This window comes from Aquila chrysaetos, chromosome 1 (assembly GCF_900496995.4).
Source record: "Aquila chrysaetos chrysaetos chromosome 1, bAquChr1.4, whole genome shotgun sequence".
Lineage (NCBI taxonomy): Eukaryota > Metazoa > Chordata > Aves > Accipitriformes > Accipitridae > Aquila > Aquila chrysaetos.
Window position 1 is genome coordinate 47,460,224 of NC_044004.1, and position 23,414 is coordinate 47,483,637.

General features: G+C 35.8%; 1 protein-coding gene across 10 annotated transcripts in view; it reads right to left on the reverse strand.

The window, feature by feature from the left end:
- Positions 1–23,414, reverse strand: part of GRIA2 (glutamate ionotropic receptor AMPA type subunit 2) — a 97,693-nt gene that overhangs the window by 7,990 nt on the left and 66,289 nt on the right. For all 10 annotated transcript variants that reach the window (XR_003926695.1, XM_030037363.1, XM_030037012.1 and 7 more), the window contains 6 exons: positions 18,647–18,814; positions 18,264–18,368; positions 17,437–17,547; positions 16,099–16,305; positions 15,220–15,590; positions 10,955–11,153 (listed from right to left, as the gene is read on the reverse strand). Coding sequence is in view for 9 of the 10 variants with exons in the window: in XM_030037363.1 (XP_029893223.1) it covers positions 10,955–11,153; positions 15,220–15,590; positions 16,099–16,305; positions 17,437–17,547; positions 18,264–18,368; positions 18,647–18,814 (1,161 nt within the window). In the remaining variant the exon portion in view is untranslated. The remainder of the gene's footprint in view (positions 1–10,954; positions 11,154–15,219; positions 15,591–16,098; positions 16,306–17,436; positions 17,548–18,263; positions 18,369–18,646; positions 18,815–23,414) is intronic.

The following is a 23,414-nucleotide window of genomic DNA, read 5'->3' on the forward strand; positions in this document are numbered from 1 at the left end:
ACTAAGAACCACTGAAAGTTTTCTAACATCTAAATATTCCAACTATTACCAGAATCTACATGTACGTTGGCACAGCTGGCTTTCTGAAAGCTTCCTTGCAGAGCAGTTGTTGCATATTCTGATCTGTTCATCTACACATACTCAGTACAGCCATTAATATCAAAAGAGTTGGATATACTCAGCATGACCAGAACGACTGAGAAAAATATCTGCGCTGAAGGCACAGTGGATTTCTCAGATTCTTGGAACATCTGCCATATTGCGTGTGCACTGTTCTTGTTCCTTCCAAGAAGATCCTAAAAAATATGATCCTAAAAACTAGGAGAATCCTAAAAAATGGTATACTGCACCATCTTTGAAAAGCCAGTTCACAAAGTAAACTATCACTGCGTACTATAAGCTATCCGTAAAAATCCAATATTGCACTTTTCTCTGCCTGATACATAGATACAGGTAAGTGCCTCTAACAGATAGCAAATGGCATTCCATGCCTGAAAGAGACTGCCACCTGCAGATCCAAGTCAGTCAAGCCATTTAACGTCTGAGAGACTGCATCAACTTCACCAGAGCATATAAAGAAAGTCTGAATCCTAAGTGCATAGCTTTTTATCCTCTGTTCCCCGAGTCTTGCTGTTGTTGCTCACTTCCCTGGAATCAGAGCTACCAGTGTTTAGCTCTGCAGGGTGCTCAATCTCCTCCTTCCTTAGCCCACTCAGGCTTGGACTCAAAAGTCCCCAGCCTCATATGAAGAAGCTCAATCTTCCCTGAATTCTCATTCTCTAAACTTACTCTCTAATTAAACCCAGATGCTCCATCCCATTCCTACCATACATCAACATTCATTTGGCAGCGTACATCCAACTTGCTGTATGGGATTTACTGCTAGATACTAAGCAAGGGACATCAAGCTTCTGACAGTGTTACAAAAATTATTACACTGATACTTCATGAATTACCATAGGTTTGCTTTATAAAGGGGGAAACTTAAAAGTTGGTTTAGAGCTGTCTTACATGGTTCAGTTCAACCCAAAGCAGACAACATACATCTGGGTGCCTGTAACTACAACTTTCTTTAGAAGTCATTTGGATCCCATGTTGTAGAAGAGAAGAGGTTATGCTGACACTTAAAACATTTTCTTCTTGTACAAACATTCAAATACTAAATAAATAAGCATTCTTTATTCCAGCTAAGTAACTGTCATGAACAGGTTCATAAACTGACTTAATTGCCTTTTCTTACTCCATTGTTCCCTGGTTTATTAAAATGACCTTTTACAGGTTTCGATATACATCAAGTAACAATGGTCTAGCAAAGTCTGTTCTGCTTTTGCCATTCAACCTCAAAAAAAAAAAGCAGCTCCCCATTTCCCCATCACTTCATAGAAATCTGATAACAACAGGTAAGTGGGACGGATGAAGGAAGTCCCACGACACACTGAGGGGCTGGTGCTGGACAGGAAAAGGCACAAGGAACAGATCTCGCAAATGGTCAAGTGTTAAGATGAAACCTCCCACTAGATGGCTCACAGGGTCCTTGCTGTATAAATGAAGGTAAGAATACCTGACCCAGCAGCCACGCGAAAAAAAATCTGTAATGAAAAATGTCACCAGAAAATGGCACTCAGATTTTGCCATGACCGCACAGTCCTCTGCAGCCACTAACACTGAAAAATATCACGCCGGAATTCATACAGCTCAGAGTCTTGATCCCTACCTAGTCCTTGACCCTATCTAGACTCATAAAAAATAATAAGAGCAACAGGCCGCTAGGGGATACTTTTGACTTCTAAGGTTTTTGTTGATATTGCAACACAACATATTTAGTAATACATTCTGTTTTCATAACTGTGTTGTTTTATTTCCTTCATTATATTGATTTCAGAATTTGTCTTTTATTTGAAAGGTAGAGCTAAAGGATGCAGAAAAGGCCAGTGTTAAGAGACCTTCATCTAGCATTCTGTACACACATACACACATACACTCACTCATAAAGCCAACATTATCTGATAGTTAAAAAAAGCATATACACACTTACCCTAATTCAAATACATTGTGGAAAAAAAAGCACATAACATTGTTATTTAAATACGGCCAGTGCTGTAATTGACCATATATTCTATTCCTATGCAAATCTTAATCTCGTTAAACTGCACTTGGAAGAGCATGCAGTCATCAGCAACAGTGGACTAAACCATGAGGAAACAGAATTCTTGTGAATGCAGGATGCCCTGTGTGCAAGTTCAGCTTTCACATCTCTTTCTTATATCCTCTTTCTTTAATGGCACCAAAAACCTAGAAGGTCAGCAGTGCTCCATAAAAACCACCACACCTTGCTATCATGCAATGCAAACAATGGAACCATTGTAGACTGCTATATTATTGGACTACAAGAATGCAGGAATATGGAAATAATCTGCACTGCTCTTAATTACTGTGGCTGATTGCTATTGCAAGGTGACACGCCACTGTATATATGAAAAGTTAAAAGCTAATTATAACTTTGGTATTACAAACAACACCAACGTGACAGTACAAGACCCTAATATTCACAATGAACACTTTTTCTCCCATTATTTACCACTTCTATGAAAGTACAATAACTGATACAAAAATGCCCCAGGAGCTAACACTTTTTTTTTTAATATCATGTCACCACTGGGCATTTTGACTATGAAAATTATTATTACTACAGAGTACACATCCCATTTAAATGTAAAATACTGCCTTCATTAAGAAACTCATTATGAAATTAAATTATGCAAAGATTTATCAAATTAATTAACTGTATTTTGTGGGTCATCAGATAACTTTTCCATTTTGTCATTCAAAGACCTATTACTCTTAAAATTGGGGTGCTGTAATTAGTGTGTCATTGACAGAAATAGCTCCTCAGACTACTAACACTCTACTAGACGATGATCTTGTACTGTGGGAGCAGAACTTTAATTCTCAAATATGGTTTGTGTAACCATCTTGTTGACCTTCCACACTGAATAAAAGGACAGGAACTGGTATTGACACCAGTAGCTAGAAAGCGTAACAACAAATGAATCTTGCCAATTTACACAGTAAATTAATTATTGATACATCCAAGAACCACAGAAAAAGGACAAAACTAGTTTTTCAGCCTCTTTAATTAGCTTAAAAATAAGCACTTTAAAACACTTAACCTTGTTTTTATTGGGTGAATACTTAGGGTGTATGAAAGTTCAAACAGATGGAAGATCTACATTTTGTAATACATTGATAATTTTATTCAGTACTGGTAAAAATTAGTTACATGTTCTTAAGATGCATTTTTATGGCTTTCTACTTTCCATTACTTAACTGAGCTACTTAAAGTATCTTCAATATATTTGGTCTTATCAATAAAAATTGTAAAACATTCCACTTCAAGAACTTATTCCTCAAAAGCTTACTTAAAATAAATTTCTCCAAGAATGTGCAAGACAAGGACCTTATGTCGTCACCATAGTCTTCATGTGATTTAAAGAGTTAAATTGTTCAGGAAGGCTTGTCTTAGAAAGGGATGTTAGTGTTAAACACCATTTAACTGCTGTTAAAATACTTGCTGAAATGACTCCTCCTCTGAGACTTATTAACTTCAACAGAATCGAAATTCCTCCCCATCATTCAGCATATTCATAAAATCAAAGCAGACCATTTCAATCTCATTTCATGAAAACTCAGATAAATGTCACACAAACTAATTTCCACAATGATGACCTAAACCCATCTGTTCTTCTTGAAGCGCTGGTCACAAGGAAAATCCACTGCCCACTCCTAGAACTAACTTTACTGTAATAAACCTACTGAGAGAGGGACAGCTGTACTACAGTCATGTTGCAGGTTTGCTACATGACTGTAATACAAATGTAGATTTCTAAGTAGGACCTTGATCTGATCAAGGGAAACCTGGTAACATAAAGGAAACAGTATGTCATACAAACAACTGAAAAAAACGGCAAACAGCAGCAGATTTTCAAACCTCATGAGTGAAAAAAGAATGGGAGAAAGGAAAGTATATCTGCTGTGTAGTGGGAAGAAATGCAGAGAACAAAGACAATCTACACATAGGACCATAATCCGAATGTATACGTTTAGCTTTGTTTTTGATGAGATTAATGTAAAGGACGAATAACTAATAGGAATGAGGGTACAGAAACGGAAATGATCAAACCAAGATGGATGCAAAACAAAAAGAACTTACTGCACCCATACTAGGGGAGGGGGAATAAAGTAAATCCCAAAACACAAAAGCACTTTCTCAAGCAATCACAGATCTGTAGTGAACTCAGGTGCTACTCCTGGAGTCTAGAACCATAATTGTACTGCCTGGACTTAACAAGATGAAAAAGCATTCAAAGCAACTACAGCTCTTTTGGTCTGAAGTACTGCATGGCATGCACAGCTTCAGATGACATTTTAGAGTGAAAACATTTCAAGACAGAAATGACTAGGATTTGTAGGAAAGGACACTGGGGTATTAAAACACATCAAGCCAGACAATAGGAAATTATTTCTTTGTTATATATGAGAAGTGGAAAATTCCGAGCACTATAATGATAGAAATGAAATGAAACTTTCCAGTTCAAAAGCATGGTCCAGCACTTTGGGACCAATAAGAAAATCTGCAATAAAATTGAAGACCTTCAGCTGATAAAAACAGAAGAAAAGAAACACAGATCTATCACTGTGATCAAAATGATTACCAGAAAACAGCGTGATACAACTGGGAGAAAGTTATTTCCAGAAAGAGAAATACTAATGCCTTTGTGGAAAGCATTGCTGAGATCTCAGATGGCATACAATATACACCTCTGTTCACCCACATTCAGGAACAATTGATTCAAACTACAACACACACGCACAGAAGAGCTATGAGATGATCAGGGACCAAAATGCCTTGCTTGAAAATCAAGAATAAATATAGTTTAGTTGAGATGACAGCTCAGAAGAAAAACCATACTTGCTCTATATTAGTATGAGGAAAATAAACACTGAGAAGAAAAAAATCTGCATAATAATTATTTATGTACTGTAACAATTGAGGATAAACTAGTTATAAATACATCTAGGCTGGAAAATAAAAGAATGTTTCTAACCATAACAAGTGTGGTATTATAGAATGATCTGCCCCCAGAAGTAGCGCAAACAGAACTTACACTCATTTGTACTTATTTTAGAGTGTACCAATGTATAAAATAAATTACAAATCACTGGAGAATCTTCAAACTATACTGCTGCAAATTCATTTCTGCCCACCACAAAATTACCTACTACACAGCATACTTTGTTTAGAACGTCTAAGAAAACTTGATGAAAACCTGAAAGAGAAGATCAGGGAATAGTATGTTTCTTTTATCAGACACAATTTGTCCTTACAACCAAGGAAGAAAAATTCTATTAGAAAGGAATACATTTTATTTTTAATAAATATTATGCAAATACTAATTTGAAATTAAGGTTTCTGAGTAATATATGTAACAATGTTTCTGAAGCACCATAATGTTTTGGTCACTAGGCTCACTGAGCTGTCTGCAAAAGACATTAGGATTTGGGGTAGTGTGGAAAGAGAAAAAAATGAAACCTGGAAAATAACAAAAAGAGATGCTTTGGGGAAAAAAAGGAAGTATTGATTACTGCATTCTTTCTCTTAACATTACTTTCACAATGGCCTAAATCAATTCTTTTGTGTGTTGCCCAGATGCAAGGACCTCAGAAAACAAGAAAACAACTGAAAATTAATCACTTGAACCCTTTAGACCACAAAAAAGTATAACCATATCTTCAACTACCATGCTATTGGATGGAAAGGGCAGTCTTTCCATCATCTCAGTGCTCAGATCTACCTCTCCTCAGTATTTCAGCTATGTACCTCTTTTTTCTGCCAAATTTAAAAAGCCAAACACAAACTCTCTAATCATATCTCCTTCACAGATTCACGAAATGCCAGTCCTGTAGCTTCTGCCGAGTAGAGTTCATGGTAAAAGTTATAGAAGACTTCTGAAGTCTTTTGTCTCCTTTGCCTCCCAAAGGCTTCTGTGGAGCTAGTCAAAATTTAACTCTGGAAACATATGTTCTATAATTCTACATCTCACACTTCAAAAATTGAAGCTGAGGTATGATTCATAATTTTTTCCCTCAATTCCATTTAAAAAAATCAGAGTGTTTCTTCTCACTGGTTTAAAGAGATTTCCTGTGGGGTTTTTTTTAGAAGCTTGAATAACTTGATGAGCATAAAGACAGATTGAGGTTCACAGATAGACTGCTGTATGCTTTCTCTTTTTGCATTACCTCTTGTAATACAATCATCAATTTAAATACCTTTATAAGTTAAAAAAATATTTCAAAGTACTCATAGATCTAGAGGCACTGGACCGCGTTGAAGATCCTCAGAAAATAATACTAATCTTCAGGCCAAATTTTCTTTGCCTCCCAACAGAAAACACTTTTGCAGGAGAAATGACTCAAGGAGTCTTGTCAGCTCTTCTCATGTTTGTTACTAGCTCTTCACTACGGAAGAGGACTTCTTTATAAGACAGCAAGGATTATCATCCTTCCAGCATTTTTCCCATGCCCAACTTTTCATTCTGGAACTCTTGCCTCTTAAGCAAGAATAAGCAACTCTTGCATAGTCTTTTCAGTGAAAGCTAAAGAATACTTCTTTGTTATGAAGCAGTTCTGCTTGCTTTTACTTTGGCAGAGGAACTACTCTTAAAGGCAACCAAAACACTTAGAATGAAACAGATTGGTCTGTCCATATCATGCTGTCGGTTCAAAAACAGGTACATATAAGAAGATTTTTTTAAAAATCTAATGCAGAGAGAGAATGTAAATTGGCCTAATTATTGCTCTGCACATCATTTTTTCTTTTTGAGATGCCTTCTTACCTTACACATGGGACTAGTTACAATTCATCTTTTACAGTGGAAAAAAAGGTAGCATATTGATTTCATTTGTCTACCAGGTTTGTACATAATTTTGATGAATAGAGTCAGGCAAATAGCAAAAACATGATTGAATTGTAACAGTAATTAGCTTTTCTTCTCTTTGTATCACTCTGATATTAATTTTCAATATGCCTTCAAGCAGGTGGAAAGCATGGAAATATTCCAGTGAATGTTAAGCTTGCATACTTACGCAGTTGTACTTTGTTTCTTTCTTCCAGTGCCGTAGCCCATGAAAGTAAGCAAGACAACTTCAGGAGTTAACACATATAGACAATGCTTTAAAATTAATTTCTCCAATGTTAGGTGAGCAGTAGTCTGTCTTCTTGGTTTAGTGACTTTTTTTCCCTTCAAAGTTCAACTATGTGTCTTGGCTAATGCATACATCAACTGCATTTACAGCAGCTGCTGAGAAATCACTGAAGGTAAAAATACTGTGTGACTGCGGATAGTGTTAATAGTACGTACCAGAGTGATGAAATTCCACAGCCCCACCGTTTACCGCTCCATCAAGTAGTATCTGTGCTCTGACAATTATAGAGATGATGAACCTGGACAAGATCAACTGAAATGACTCATGGATCATGAAATGACTTCCAAGCTGTGCTTGCAGTCCTATTCACAATCTCACCACTATTGATTTGGGAAAAAAGATGCACTTCTGGAAAACCACAGCCACACACATTTTCTTCAATGTTTTGCTCATTACTTCATGTTGTGAACCCAAGAGAAAATGCAACAGCAATGCACTATATATCTTTCTTCAGGCTTTCAGTTACACTAAGAACTCTAAAAGCACTATCCCTAAGACAGAGGCACTAGCATCAGATGTGGTAAGTATCCCAACTCAGTGGAACAGAACTCTGAAGACTTGCATCGTACTCACAGTTCTGCTAGTAGCAACCTTGAGATCTCCTGAGGAAAACTACTACACATTCTGGTATTTACAAATATATAATCAAGAGACCTGATGGAACTGCCATTAAAGAAAAATTATATATCTATAACATTATTACTAAGAAGCAATAGTTCCCTGCTGATGTTTACTGCCTAGCAAAGCTCTGTCATTACCTTTTTTTTTTTTCTTTTTAAAATACTGTTAAAACCATTATTTCTGCACTGATATTTTCTATGCAGGATGTACCAAGCTTCTGCTTCTCATCTTAAAGCAGCACGAGGAACACTAGAGTACAATGTCCTTTCATCCCTTTTTCTCAGTTATGTTTCTTGATTCAGTGCCAACTGATACTCTACTCACTGTTGGCAAGAATATCTCCTACTAGTCTGTACTACCTTTAACGCTAGGGATTATGTACCTAAAAGAGGGTAAAGTGCAAAGGCAATACATCTTTAGTCATGAGTGCCAAGGCTGTTATCACCAAGTCAAGTGATATGGACTAGATTGTACGGCTACTCCCATACTGTCTGTAGGGTGTGTGGTGAGCCACTATCCTTCCTCCACTTGAGTTTGTCTAACCTGTATCTGGATCACTCTATTCACCATGGTAGCCACTGGTGCGAGCCACAGCTACTGCAGACGTGAACTAGTATGTACCTACCATAGGTGGCTGAAAGACTAGACTCCGAAAACAAAACAGAGAACAAGCTAATGTGATATCCCTGACATACCCAAGCTAATGTAACATCTCAACAAGTTCATGTCATTTAAGCAGTCATAGGAGCTGGACAAAGACTTGAACCCACCTCTTTCAATTAACATCGTATACATATATTCAGCTATTCAGGATAGGATTTTTCAGCTAACTTTCACAATCTAGCTTATAGCTGAGAATTCCTTTTTGGAAAATGCTGAGAAACACCTCTTTTTCACTTGTGTGAAGTATGATCAGAAAACATGTTTCAGTAGCAAAGAAAATCCAGTTTACTGTTCTCATCCCCAGCACAATGATCTCTAATTTTCTGCTGTTCCAGGAATTAGGGCTCTACTAGCGAAGATTTAGGTCCAGTATACATTCCATCAATAGAAAACAAACTTGCAAATAATGCCACTTCTTGAAGAGAAAACAGACTGTGAAAAAAACCCAAATGTTTCTTTTAATACATGAGAGTGACAGAGAAAAAGACAGTCCATTTTAGCTTGCTGCTAGAAAAATACTCAAGTTGTTTCCAGCTGTTCCAAGAATTTGAGTCCTAATTTCAGGTCATATAAAAATCACACATTCACTCCAGTCACCATACAGAAATACTCCAGGTGAAATTTTAGTCTCCTTAGTGCTAGAGACTGCTTTCACGTTGCCTTCAGCACAGAGAGTTTCATTCTTGAAACTTAAGTTTCAGGTCTCCTAGAAAGCAATTCTGACAGCTGTTATTTCTTGAAAAATAACTGGGCAAGCTTAAGTGATTTTTAGCAAATAGTAGATAGAGCCATCAGGGTAAGAATTTGCATTAGACATAATGCACCAACTTGTTCGCGATACAAATTGCCAAGAAGAAATTTCCAGAGATCATTATAGCCTTGTTTGTTCAGAGCCAAAGCTAACTTAACAAAAGGTGAAGAATATGCCCTCACAAAGCCTCCACCTGATTTTTACAAAAATAAGTTATTAATGCTCAGGTAATCACCAGAAACACTAGTTGTGTAAAAGTGTAATTGGAAAGATGTATATATATATATGTGCTAGGAGCACAAAAACTACACACTGATGCATACACATATGAATGTTTTTTGTTTTAAAAGAAAGCTTAAAAATCTCTAAAGATAAACTATTCAAAAGAACTGAACTACTGTTAGTTCACATTGAATCCCAAGTACGGCCATGATCTGAAAGGTTTATGCTCACAAAACCAGAAACACGTGCTTGTATGCTTCTAAACGCTCTTAGCACAAACCCGATCTCATTTTTACTAGCTTACACACCTGATGTTAGTTTTGGTTTAGTCAACAGGAATGCAATCAGCAGCATGTCTTATTACTGGACCTATCATCAAAATCAGAAAATAATGCTTTTCTACAGTTGAAACAAGTATGGTTCCTATTTAGTACGTTACCAGTTAAGTATGCATTACGGGATCCAGTGAAAACGATAATCTAGCAGTTACTGTTCTAACTACACATAAAAAATATTTGTGAGAACTTGTTTCATTTCACTTTCATAGCAGGCTATGTTTGAAATGTAAACATAACATTTATAACTATTTTAAAATACATTTTGTTTAAACCTAACACTATCATCATCCATTGAAAAATATGAAAACAACAGGGTTTTTGTATTTGTAGCACTTCAGATGCAGTTCCATCTTACAGGGAGACATGGAACACAGAGACAAGGCAAAACAGTCATGGTGTTCTTCCCAGCATTCTTAGTGTCTCACTCATTTGCTGGATGGATTTCACCATGTTAGCTGGTGTCTCAAGGACAGCCTGAGACTCACACATTGCCAGTCTCATGCATTTTTAAAACTGAAATACACAGAGGTAGAAGGTGAGCACTGACAGGCTTCCAAGGCATTACTGCAATGCAAATACAAATAGTAACTGTTTTCAAAAGCAGGCAAGGATTTACTACAGCAGCCAACAGGGTTGTATCCCATTCCCCATCTGCAAACTTGAAAAATCATGTGAAACACTTATTAAAACACGACTGTGCACCTTTCCATGTCCCTATTCACTGCGTGACTACCTAAAATATAGCACAGCTATTAAATAGCCTTGTTTATAATAGTTAACTCCTCTCTTACAGCTCAGATGAACAACACCAACTCCCCTCTCTGAACATATCTTGTTTTTTACTTTAAGTGGAATATTTTTTAGGTAACTCCTTGCAGCCACTTTTGCTTTGCATATTTATAACATGACCCTTATATTTATATAGAGATAATAAAATGTAATGATAATGAATAAACAAAAACACTTATACTTGTGAATTAGGCTGCACATATCACATTTTTATAGCAACTTTTTAATAAAGCCTAAGGAAAACACATTTACATGAGTGAAGACCTATTTAAAACAAAACAGAAATCTAAAAAGTAGAAATTCTTACCCTAAAAAACTCTTTAGTGGAGCCAGAATCTAATGTCCCATAAGCAATTTCTGTTTGCTTGGAAAGATCCTCTGCACTTTCAATGGGAGACACCATCCTCTCAACCGTCAGGAAGGCAGCTAAGTTAGCCGTGTAGGATGAGATTATGATGAGGGTAAAGAACCACCACACACCTCCAACAATGCGCCCAGACAGGGATCTAATAACAAGTATGAAATGGATTTGTAAAGTGAAATGAAAGTCCTAAAAAGGAACACGTTATCAGTTTTATGCAAATGATGCATTATACTATAGGGAAGCATTTCAGGCTGTATCATAGCGCAGCTCTGTGTACTAATCAGGTGGGAAATCAAGGCAGACTCCACTACACCTCCTGGACTTTGCTGAAATCAGGACTCCAGAATTTACTTTAGCGAGAATTTAGTGATCCAGTTCTTCAAAGTTCTGAACACCCTGAAAGGAAACTGCTCCCATCATAATGTGCTATATTTAACACATAAGCTTGTCATTCCCTCTGAAGTGAATTTGTGTGACATTATGAAGAGGATCAAACATAATCAGTGAAACAGTGCTTTCAGACAAACCAGTATGCACTTAAAAATTGCTTGCTTAAAAATTGCAATTAATTGCTTGCCGTTAGCTTGCTTATTTTCCTAAGACATTCAGAGAAAGACTGATTTCCACAAAACAATGGTTTATGCTGCTGTGGACAATCTATACTGAGAAATAAATAGCATTATTTGCAATAAAAACTGGCCCAGGGAATATCCATAAACTAAAAAATGCACACAACTTTTGAAAGATACAAGCATTTAACAAACTGAGGACTGGACATGAAACAATCAGTGATAATACAGAAAAATGGTGAAGAAAGTATATTTTTCAATAATAATAATAATAATAATAATAATAATCTGATGGTTTTTAACTGCAGCAGGTGGGCTCTTATGGATCTTTGATTTGCATCTCCTGCTCAAGAAGAGAGAAGAGAAGAGAACTCAAGAAAATATATAAAACAGTACAGAGCACACAACTAGAGAAATTCAATGATTTTCAATACTAGAAAATTAAGAGAAGAAAAATATGGACAGTGCCATTATTGTCATACTTGACATTTTTTTAACGATCCTTTAAACTTTGAAATTACTTACTACTTTGTTTCCAAACAAGACATTATAGGAAGGAGTACATAATCTTTGGAGATGTGCTTAATTATTTGGCAGAAATGTGCATGTAGTTGAAAGTCTAGCACTAAGGCGTTGCAGTAGCTTAAGTATGTCTTGATGTGTCTCCTCTATCTATTAAGTAAACAAATTACAAATCACTCACCCAGCCTACTGTATTGTGAATGAGACTTCAAACTAATTCTGACAAAATATTTATATAGGTAATAGATTGATATAACTCTCTCTCTATATATATACATTTAAACATGATAGTTATGTAAAGCTGATTTATTAAACTGGGAACAAAAATAAATAGAACCAATTCTGGACAAATTATTTTTACTAATTTCTATTGTATAAAATCTCTGCGATAACTCAGACATTAAAAGATTTATTCCATGTCACAACAGACTCACTAATTCAGTCTACTACATGAAAATCAAGTCAGATAAGGTCCAGAACATGTAATTGAAAAGGACCATAGTAAATAGATTATTTCAAGTTTCTTCTAAATTGAGATGTATTCTGCAAACATGCTTTCTCTCACTTTTGAAAAAATACTACATATTTATTTTGACATGGAGGTAATCAGTGTAAAATAATTCTACAATTAAAAGACTGAATTATATGATAAATATATATTTGCAAGGTAAAATCTCTGACAATGTGTATTTAACAACTGGCAATTTTATGGCACTTTATATTGCATTGATGATAGCTGCTATAAATGATAACAATCTTCAAAAGCCCATGATCTGTCAGTAAACAAAGTTGCCACTGACTTTGTAAAAAAAGAATAAGCTCAATGCCAATCCAGACATTATGGTCCCGCATTACATTATATAAGTAAAATTTTGGGAGGTGTCATTTGTATTCAAAATTTCCCATAAGGTCCGTCCCAGTTAAATAAATAATTTCTTTTTTTATGTACATTTCAAAAAGTTTCTAAAGATTGATAATTCCATGCTAGTATGAACCCACACTTTACAAGCACCTCATTCATCAGATCCTTAAATACTAAAATAACAATTTCTGTGCACAATTACCTAAATTCGTGCACCACATTTTATACTTACAAAGGTATTATATGACAGTACTGAGAGTACACTCACATCTCAAAAAAGATGAGGAAAACTTTGCTGTAAGTTATCATTTTCATATAATCTATTATTCTATTCTATTCTACTCTATTGTTTCTGTGCTACCCATGATGGCAACACGGGGATTGCTATTGCAGACCAGTTTCCATGTGGTCCAGTCTTACTCAGCATCACCTTCTATTTCAGAGTCAAGAAACTCTAGTTACTTGTCTACTCTAAAATTCTTACAGTGGTTGTTGTTTTTATTAGAGAAATTATAGTACCAATAGTGCAAAATTTAACTTCACAAAGGTATTTTGCTGATGCCTGAAGATACTCCTTTTTGTATCTACTCTGATTCATTTGTGGGGACTTCAAATTCCACAGTGATAAGTTTTGGTGCAAGAACAAAAATAACTGAGGTGTTTTCAGCCCTTTTCTATTTTTATAATAAACAGATAATATACAAACGAACTCCTTTCCTCAAAAATATGTTTGTAATGAAACAAAGTGCTGTTACACACTTCACTGAAACTGAATCTTCAATCTCCAAAATTATTCGAGTTTCATGCACCTTTTATGATGACCATTTACTATCATTATTCTTCTATCACCTTTCAAAAGTTATCAAACCATGCACAACAACTGTCATGCTTTAATAGCCAGTAAAATAATAATATTAAAAAAGATCGTTATTCTACTATGGCCTTGATTCAAGAAAAATAATTTTGTAGCTAATAGGGGACTTTGCAGACAACTAAACCTGTGAAGGGTGTAAATGATACAAAAACCCCACAGGACTGTAATTAACACAGCTTCTCATGACCTGAAACAATTTTCTCTCTCTCTCCACTGTCTCATTGTATACAATTCTTACTGTGTTATATGCCAAATCCATTGCATCTTTCACCATGAAGGCTGGCATATCACAGTGAGATATGCCAGCCTTTACACAGAATTGCTAAAGTTCTCGCACAATAAATGCTCTGCTATTTCCACAGTAGAACAACTTGAAAACCTGCTGTTGCCTTTTGGGATGCATGACTTATACCTAAGAAATGCCTCCTTGGTGTGATTTAGTTTGCACACTAACCACTAGACTCACTAGAAATTGACTTGTTCCCTGTCTTACATTAGGATGTTTAGAAGAAAGTTAAATTGCTTAGTATAATTAGGTAGGTCTTATGATTTGATTTCCTTAAACCCAGTTGCCCTATTTCACTTGTTACTATAGTTCCTTCAAGCAGCAAGTAGTTATTTACCTACCTACTTACCACTTTGCTGAATCAAGGCTAAAACCACTTGTGCACAAGGGAAATAGAATATTTAATGAGCTGCAAAGGAATTAACTTAAGTGCTTTACAGTTGTCCCTGATAAAATAGGTGAAAATCCATGAGGAATTAAACATTTATAAACTGGACCTTCAAATTCATTTTAGCAATTTCCTTTGTGACTTTTCTAAAACTAGGCCATGGAAAACCAGCAGTGTTTTGCAACTATTCACATGAAATTAGAGCCATCACATGATTTTTATTTCAGTTCAAGGCTCTCTTGTAGAAAAACAGTGGGTTAATAACTGTGTTACGATATGTAGTGAGTTTTAGAGGTGAAGTGCTGCCTGTGTAGTTCATGACTAGTATGTTACCCTTTTTTCCCATTACAGTTGTTGTGAACTATATGCACTGTCAACTGTAAAATGGGAATATGCAGCAAAAACACGGTACCCCTCCAAGAAGGCATGGAATGACTTGAACCTTATGCATTTTACAGTCTCTGCATGGTGTATATAACTTCACTTGGCAAATGTATGATCAACCTTAAGACAACATCGACCAAATACATCATGACCCTATGTCCCAGACAACTGCTTTTATTTCAAGGACTTATGTGATTTTAGGGAAGGAAAAAACATAGCAATTAATTTCTTTCTGAGAGTGAAAATATATGCACCATGAACCTCCTCCGGCTGAGATGGCTGAGACCAAAAATGCACAAAGTTGAAATGAGTGAGTAACCAACCTTGGCGAAATATCGCATCCTTGCTGCATAAAGGCACCCAGGGAAAACCAGAGACTATTAAATATCCCAAATTCATTAGTTGATTCATTAGTTTGCGTTTCTCTTCCATCTTCAAATTCCTCAGTGTGCCACTCGTATGGGCTAAATCTGCTGACCAGGAATAAAACTACACTGACCCCAATGTAGGCAAAAACAATGCACATCCAGATTTCATATGCTAACGGATCAAGAAATGAAAACACTCCTGGCTTGGACTTCTGAGGCTTCTTGATCATTATTGATATTCCCAGGCTCATAAAGGGCTTTGAGAAGTCAATCACCTCTTCTCTCACCAATGTTATAGTTAATGGAGCAATTGCAATATCGGCTTTCTGTAAAGCAAGAAAAAAAGCAACTAATAGCTAATACAATGATCAGAGCAAAAAATGGTTTAGTTTCTACTGCATTTCACAAATGAAAAATAGGACAGGAGAGACACCGGCAACATTCATTTCGCCAGGAACATCCTATGGAGAATTTCAGAAATTTTTAGCTGAAACTTATCTTACTGAAATACATATAACCATATGGTTTGCATATTCCAAGCTTCCCTTTTTACACATGCCCTTTTAAAAGTATATGACATTTGGAAGTGTTAGTAAAGTACATTGCCTTTCACCTGGTCAGAAGCATGAAATATGCACTCACTTCCCCCAGCTTCATTCGCATTTAAAATCTAATTCCATGAAAAACTTTCAAAATTTTTCATGCCAATACAAGTTACTAATTCTCTATCAAAGGAATTAGATAATTTTCCTCTACTCTACAGAGAAAACGAAACCAAATCCCACTCCTTCCATCAGTCATCTTTAATGGTTTTATTATAAAAGATTTTCTTACCCCATAAACAAGTTCTCCAACCATCCCATTCCAGATTTTCGTGTCTGCATCCCTCGCCCCATACTTGCCATCCCCAACAATTGTGAGCTTGTACTTGAATCCACAGTGTTTAGCAATTTCTGTAGCCAAGTCCACACAATAGCCCTCATATCGATCATTTCCTTCAAGCATTTCATGATTTTTCTTCATCATGACGTATGGGGACTCCTGCACAGAAAGAACTTGCCTTAGCTACTTGGTAGAGACAGAGGTATCAGTTATGTACTTCATAGATTAATATGTTTCCTTTTACATGTGAAAAAAAGAAGATAACATCTGAATCATACATGCTATGTGTATGTTAGCTGTTAATTATTAATGTGACATGTCCTTAACACATTTAAAAGTTTCATTTTCCACAGTCATACACAAATAACAATACTTACAGGTATAGCGATTCCCAGCAGTATGTTAATAATGACCATGAATGTTAACAGGAGTTACGCATTCAGAGAAGAAAGAGTAAGTTCCAAAATCAGTTTCTTTCTCTCATACAGTTTGGATAGAAGAAGGCAAAGGTATTTAGTTGCTTTTGTTGTTGTCTTAATACAAGAAAATTCCTTCCTATTTCATAAGCACATCCCTCCCTGGGAAAACACTTCAGGCTCTCCAGGCTGTATCTTTATTGAATTACTACACAAACAATAGGTAAGATATCTATAACTATGCAGTAAAGTTCTATCATCAGCAAAACTGGTGATGAGTCATAAGTCGTATTAAAGTAACGTATCTCCTCTTTGCTCAGTTGTTACCAAACTATTCTTGTATCCAGTGAAATTCCTATGCTAGCCTGTGACTTGTCCAAACTGATAAAGAAGATGTGTAACTTACAGAAAAATACTGTTCTATGACAGTACGTAATGTTATTTTCTAGACAACTAGAATACAACTTTTAATGTTTTATTTTACACTTCACCAATCCATAGCAGCTACAATTCTGAAGCACAAGAACCAGTCTCTTCGCTGTTTGGCAAAACCCATTCTCTAAAACTAACACTATGGTTCTGCCTCTCAGACAAAGTTCCTCTCCTTTGAAAGCAGATATTTCACTTCCATTTTCAGGTCTAAAACTTTTAACTTTCTAGGATGTTCTATCAACAACCATTTGTCTTCTACAGAACAAAACTGCATACTGAATCACATACATTTCCTTAATTCACAGATTTTATTTATGTATCATAATGAGTAACAGGTCACAACCTCAAATAATAAAAAGACAGTATATTTAAACTAACATAATGACAAGAAACAAATTACTGTAGGACAAACTGCCTTCTGACAAAATACGAGGTTAATTACCAAAATAGTGGTGACAATAATAGTCTTATTCTCTAGTCCTGAAGATTCATTTCCAAGAGGGCCATCAAGAGGATTCACAACCATTTTGTCCACTTCACTCCAATATCCAATCTAAAGAGAGTTTATAGGATGCACAGACACCAGTGAATATGAACTTTCATAGAAAAGGTAAAGCATGTTATTACTATGCTCTTGATTTATGCTGAGAGAGAACTATTTTAGCAATGGATTTGCCACTGTAAATATTTCTATTTATGTAGTTAAAGACTGTAACAAAGAGTAAGATTGAACTAATGACATTTGTTCACATTAATGTGTCTAATACAGGTATACCACTTTCATTCACATATTAACAGGCTTTAGTATTAACATCACACAGTGTAGGATTGAAAGGGTTATGAAATACTCCAGATTAGGAAGACATGAGAAACTGGCTTTTCCTGAAAGGTTTGGAATTAGAGCAGAAAGATAATCACATTTAAAGAAGCATCACTGAAAAGCTGTATTCTGCATTTGTCATTCAGAAGCGTATTTCCCTCAATACTGGCTCACATTTAGCAATTCAGATCAGAAAGCAAAAAGTTTAATCCACAAAACTGAAAGGAAAATACTCTTATGTAGTACTTACCAGAAATAACAACTTGTATTTGTTAGAGGGAAATACTACATATTTTTACTTTGTTCTGCAAGACCAGTGTAGAATACACCTATAAATAAATATTATCACAACTCATGCTTTAATTAATCTCTAGTGTTTCATTACCTACCTTAACCCATTGCTTAGCACAGTAAAACCTTTAAAGACACTGTAAGACAATTCAAATTACCTTCCGAGGACCAGTACTTTTGAGTTCCATGATGTTTATTGTAAAATTGATTCTCTTTCCATTCTGATCAAACTTTATATTCCCTGTTAGACCTTCCACCTGAACCTATATAGATGAAGATGAAAGTGGTAGAAGAATTAAGTTTGTTTCTTTTTAGAAAATACATTTTGTATTTCCATAAATGATTATTGATATTTCAAAAACATTCAGTTTGGAGTCTTTCCCATACACAATATATTATCTTAGTATGAGTCACGTTCATGAGGAGTTCACTTCCATGTTATTCCCAGCAAGATCCAGGCAGGTTAGGAGACTGGAAGGTTCTTTTCAAGCATTTAATTTCACACATGCACTCATCCCAGCATTCACTCCAGGGAAGCTACCTGTTTCAATGCCCTTTCTATTTCTACACCATGACCCCAGGGTACAGCTGGATTTGCAAGACAATCTCCAGCATTTCCTCTTCTGGAGATCTCAATCCTCTGTTTACGCAAATTACGGAAAGCTTCTGTCATCACTTGAACAGCATCATAGGTCAGAGCAGATGTATACTGAAAAGAAGTGAAAATATTTAATTAAATAACAGCTTCAGCTTCACTACACCGTCCAATCCACTCATTAATCCATTAAACACAGAAACATATTAAAAATAAAAAGGATAGTAAGATATATTTGAAATCAGACCAGTTTTTCTTTAGTTTGGAGTTCACTACCCTCCGAGTGGCATCTATACAAGGAAGTGTTCTCCATCAGAATGGTTAGGGGCAGTGCTAATAGGTCTAAAGATTTACAGCTGTTTTCAGTGTGAAATACATTCCTTTCTCACTACAACTGCGTAACAATTCTGGGTGCAGATATGGCTGGAAGTCCATGGAGGTGAAAGGGAAAAAAAAGAACTCGTTTCCAATATTTAACTTGAGTTAGCCTCTAAAAATAAGAAATTGTTCCTCTAATTACACTCTTCACAGAGATGCATTTATACACAGACCTCTAGACTACATCTCCTCCCATGTATGTACACACAAAACCAAACAACATGTATTTGTATATACATGTGCTTAGCTTTTATCTGTTAAATATAAAAACTCAGGGGTAGCTATTTCCGTTTGCAATACCTTGTCAACACCATGCAAAAACAGGTTTTGGGCTGAGATGTCTGGAAGAAGTGGTGCCCCTCAAAGAGCAACATAGGCAAGGAAGAGTCCTAACCTGACACAATATAAGGAGCTTTACAACTTTTGAGACATCAGAGAAGAATTCTGCAATCGCATGCATCAGAAGCTAGGGCTAAACAGTCAAAATCAGTTATCTTCAGTGACTGGAAAATTTTACATCTTAACTAAATGAACAGAAACCACATGTGCAGGTACACTGAGGACTTTGTTGGATGGGCTTTATGAGTCCAGAACATTGCAATTATGCCAAATACAAGGGACATTTTTGGAAATATGGCCCAGAATATTTCTACTTAACAGCCTTATGAATGAATGCAATGATCCCTATGAAGGCTATTAGATGCTGAAAATATATAAACTGTAAAGCGGGGAGAAATGATATATTGGCTCTTTGCTTCAATGGTTCAGACTTTAATGAGAATTTTAATTAGCTAGCTCAAGTCATGCAGAAGGCTCCTGTAATTGTAACCAAGGCAGGCTCCTGAATTGAGGTCATTTTTGTATGCAACTGTTAGACCTTGGAGAGGAAGAAAAGGAAGGTGGAACTCTTTTTTTTTCAGATACATAAGCTTACTGGGTGATTAATGTGAATTTTCTCAAGAAAGTTCTCTCACTGACTTTTACAGAAATCTTTAAAGGGATCAAAACAGCAGAAGAATGAAGTGAAAGACTGGCTGGAGCCAATACTACTGTCTACTACTGGAGCAGCAGTGATTAAGTGGTGGACATGGATTTAGAGATGAGGAGAAGGTAACAGAGAGACAAGAAAGGACCCTGACTCATTTTGGGGGGGACTGATAGCAACACTTCTTTAAGCATAGCTCTTTGCAGTACAGAAACATATTGACCCACACCAGCGTTTTGAGTGAAATTTACTTTGGGTAGCAGAGAAAATAAGAGCTTGAAATTGAGAAGTTATAGTGCCACCTAATTCAGTTATTCTACATTTCGTTTGATCATTGGCATATGTTTAATGCATTATCTCAAGAACATTACCCCTATAGTGTATAATTACTGGCCTGAATATTCACAACTCAGTCATATATTCAGTTTGTATAGGGATTTGCCTATCAATATATATCTCTGTGTACACATGTCATCACATATATAAAATCCACATGCTTTAATTTAGGTTAAGTCAGCTTTAATCTAAGGATCTCAAAATATTTTACAAGCATCTTACACCTTCATGTTGTTGGAGATGCCATGAAAGCAAACAGTCCATGCATCATTTCTTACTGCTTTATTCTGCATACACTTTCAGCTCCTAATAACCTTCATGGGGCTCATTAAAACTATCTATAGCTTAATGAATAGATGTAAAGTTGACAAACTAAAACAAAGTGAACTCATTACCATAACCAAGAAATGACAGACAGATAACCCGCTCATGAAGAGCGGTGTCTGTGTGTGTGTGTGTCTGCGTAACAAATAAAATCGTCATAAGTTAAAGGATGCATTAGCCCTGTCTTGATTCACTTTGTTTTATACTGGAGATTCATCCATGTTCTGATCTGCACTATTAAAATAAGTGGGAGCACTATTTAGAATATTATTCTGTGGAAGTGAGATGGGCTCTTACAGCCTAGTACTCTTACAGCAGTGTAAATCTCCTAATTTCATTTCAGTTCCTTTAAACTTTACATGATAAAATCAGCAACTTTAATACAAAATGGTATAGCTACTATCCTATAGTTCCTACAGAATCACCCGTATTAATTAAACCATGGCAAAGAATATGCAAAAACAAAAAATCTTGCTTCTTATAATTCTAGAACTAGGATGATAATAAGCTGAAGTGCCTAAGGACTTTATGTTATTTGTTATGAAACATGGATTGCATGTATGTAATATGAAAATAATTCTCTCTAAATAAATGCCCTAATTGCCAAGAAGAGAAAACACAAAGTCCATAGGCAATTTTATTCAACTTAAATTTAAAATGTACTATAGACCTTAATAAAATTTGTAAGCTGCAATTGCGAAGATGAATTTGAAAAGTGAAGACAAAACAAAGTCATCCCAGACTAAGCAGACAATATTAATCATGTGCTGTCCAAGAAAAACTGGCAAGATGTTGACTTTTGTAACTTCAGCTGTTTTCCAGTGATTCAGAAGATACCAGAAATCCTCAACTAAAAGGCCCAGTCTCCTACTTTATATAATCAGTAACTGAATCTTCTGAAGATAAAATTGCAGAAGACACCCTCAGAAGCACAAGATTTTTTTATACATATATTTTAAAGCTGTAAGATACTATAAGAAGATGTAAAGTTAGCCTGTTAGTCCTGTGTTTAACCCAATACCTGTCCATGTGCTGAAGACATAAAGTTGAGAGATATGCTTAGAGATTTAAAATATAACATTGAAAGAATGTACTTGAGCAGTGGAAAAGAAATGAAAATGTGAAAACATAAATACAGAAAAAAAGAAAAAAGAAAAAAGGGAAGTATTCTGAATCACAATAATTCGTATTCTTTTTCTCTTGATTTGGATAGCTGCAATGTCTAAATCTATCCTTGACATACTAGCTGGTGTTTTTTTTAAGTCAGGAAGAGAAACAAGCATTTTAAGGTGTGATTCATTTTGCCTGTTAGACACCTTCTTTAAGATGAAATGAATCGTGCCTTAGATTCCATTAATTTGATCTCCAGTGACTTCTGAGACTACTGGAGGAGTCCAGGGCGATCAGCTTAGATACATATGTCTACACTGTAGACACACTAAAAACAAATTAACACCACTCAAGGAGACTATGAACTAGCCATTCAGCCCTAATCTAATACAACAGTGAGAAAGACAAACAAAATAATAGGATATTTTGGGCAGAGACTACCAGCAGAGTCAAAGAACGCAGTGCAAGTGTATAAGACACGAGGGAGAATGGCATATCCAGCTGAAGCAGTGTTCAAGAAAGCTGAAATCAATCTGAAACAGGCACAGAAGAAGGTTCCTCACCATGTATGGGGGGCTGCTATTGGAACAGCAGGAGAAGGGACAGTGTATCACTAACAAAGGTTAAGAGAAAAGAGGTCTAGAATCAGATACAAGTATTTTTCCTTGGAGAGAGGCAAGATTCAGAGTGGTAATACAGGAAGTGTTCTTTGTTGCAAGAGTAAGTGGGTAGAATCAATGAGTATAAGCAAATGTTCAGCACTTTTCTTTACGTTTAAACAATTTAAATATACTTAAATACTAACAAATATACATCAAAGGCAGTAAAGACACAAACTGTGTCCTTGTAGCTTGTGGGTATATTAAATGTTCGGCTTACTGCTCTACACTAGCAATTTTTTTTCCAGTGGTTCACTATGCATTTCATCACCTTGTTTGTAATAATTTGCTAAACTATACACAGACTAAATCAGCATATCAAACAGTGTGTTGTTTTAAGACATGTTACAGCTTTATTTTGCTTTGAGAATTATATGTAATAAAATCTGTCACCTGAATTTTGTGCATTTTTCCCACAATGAAGTATTTCTCTACTTGAATGCTAGTATATACCACAAAAGCAGAATTGCCTTTTCATAGTGCTTTGTACAATAATCATGCTTTTGGGTCAAAACATTGACAAAACTCTATCAAATTGTTTGTCATTTCAGAAGTCACTGCTAGAGCTTGGTATATAGATGTAGAAGCACCCCTACATTTTTATATAATATATATAAAGTACAGGTATATACATATATAAACCCGCAAGCAAAAAGAGAGACAAAGTTACTTGCCAAGAACTAGTAAAGGAACTAGGCAACTATCTCCTGTGACTTTCAATGTAGTCAAACTAATGCAACTCAGGCACGTATTTCTTAAGGGTCTGTCTTTAATTAATGTATCTGGGGGCTATACACGCTTGGGAAAACATTTGAAAGTCGTCTGACAGATGAAAGAGTTAGTGGAAAATTCACTGATAGGAAACGGCTACCTCCTTCAGGATCTCTTGTGATACCCTGCATACTGTCATGACAGAGCATGG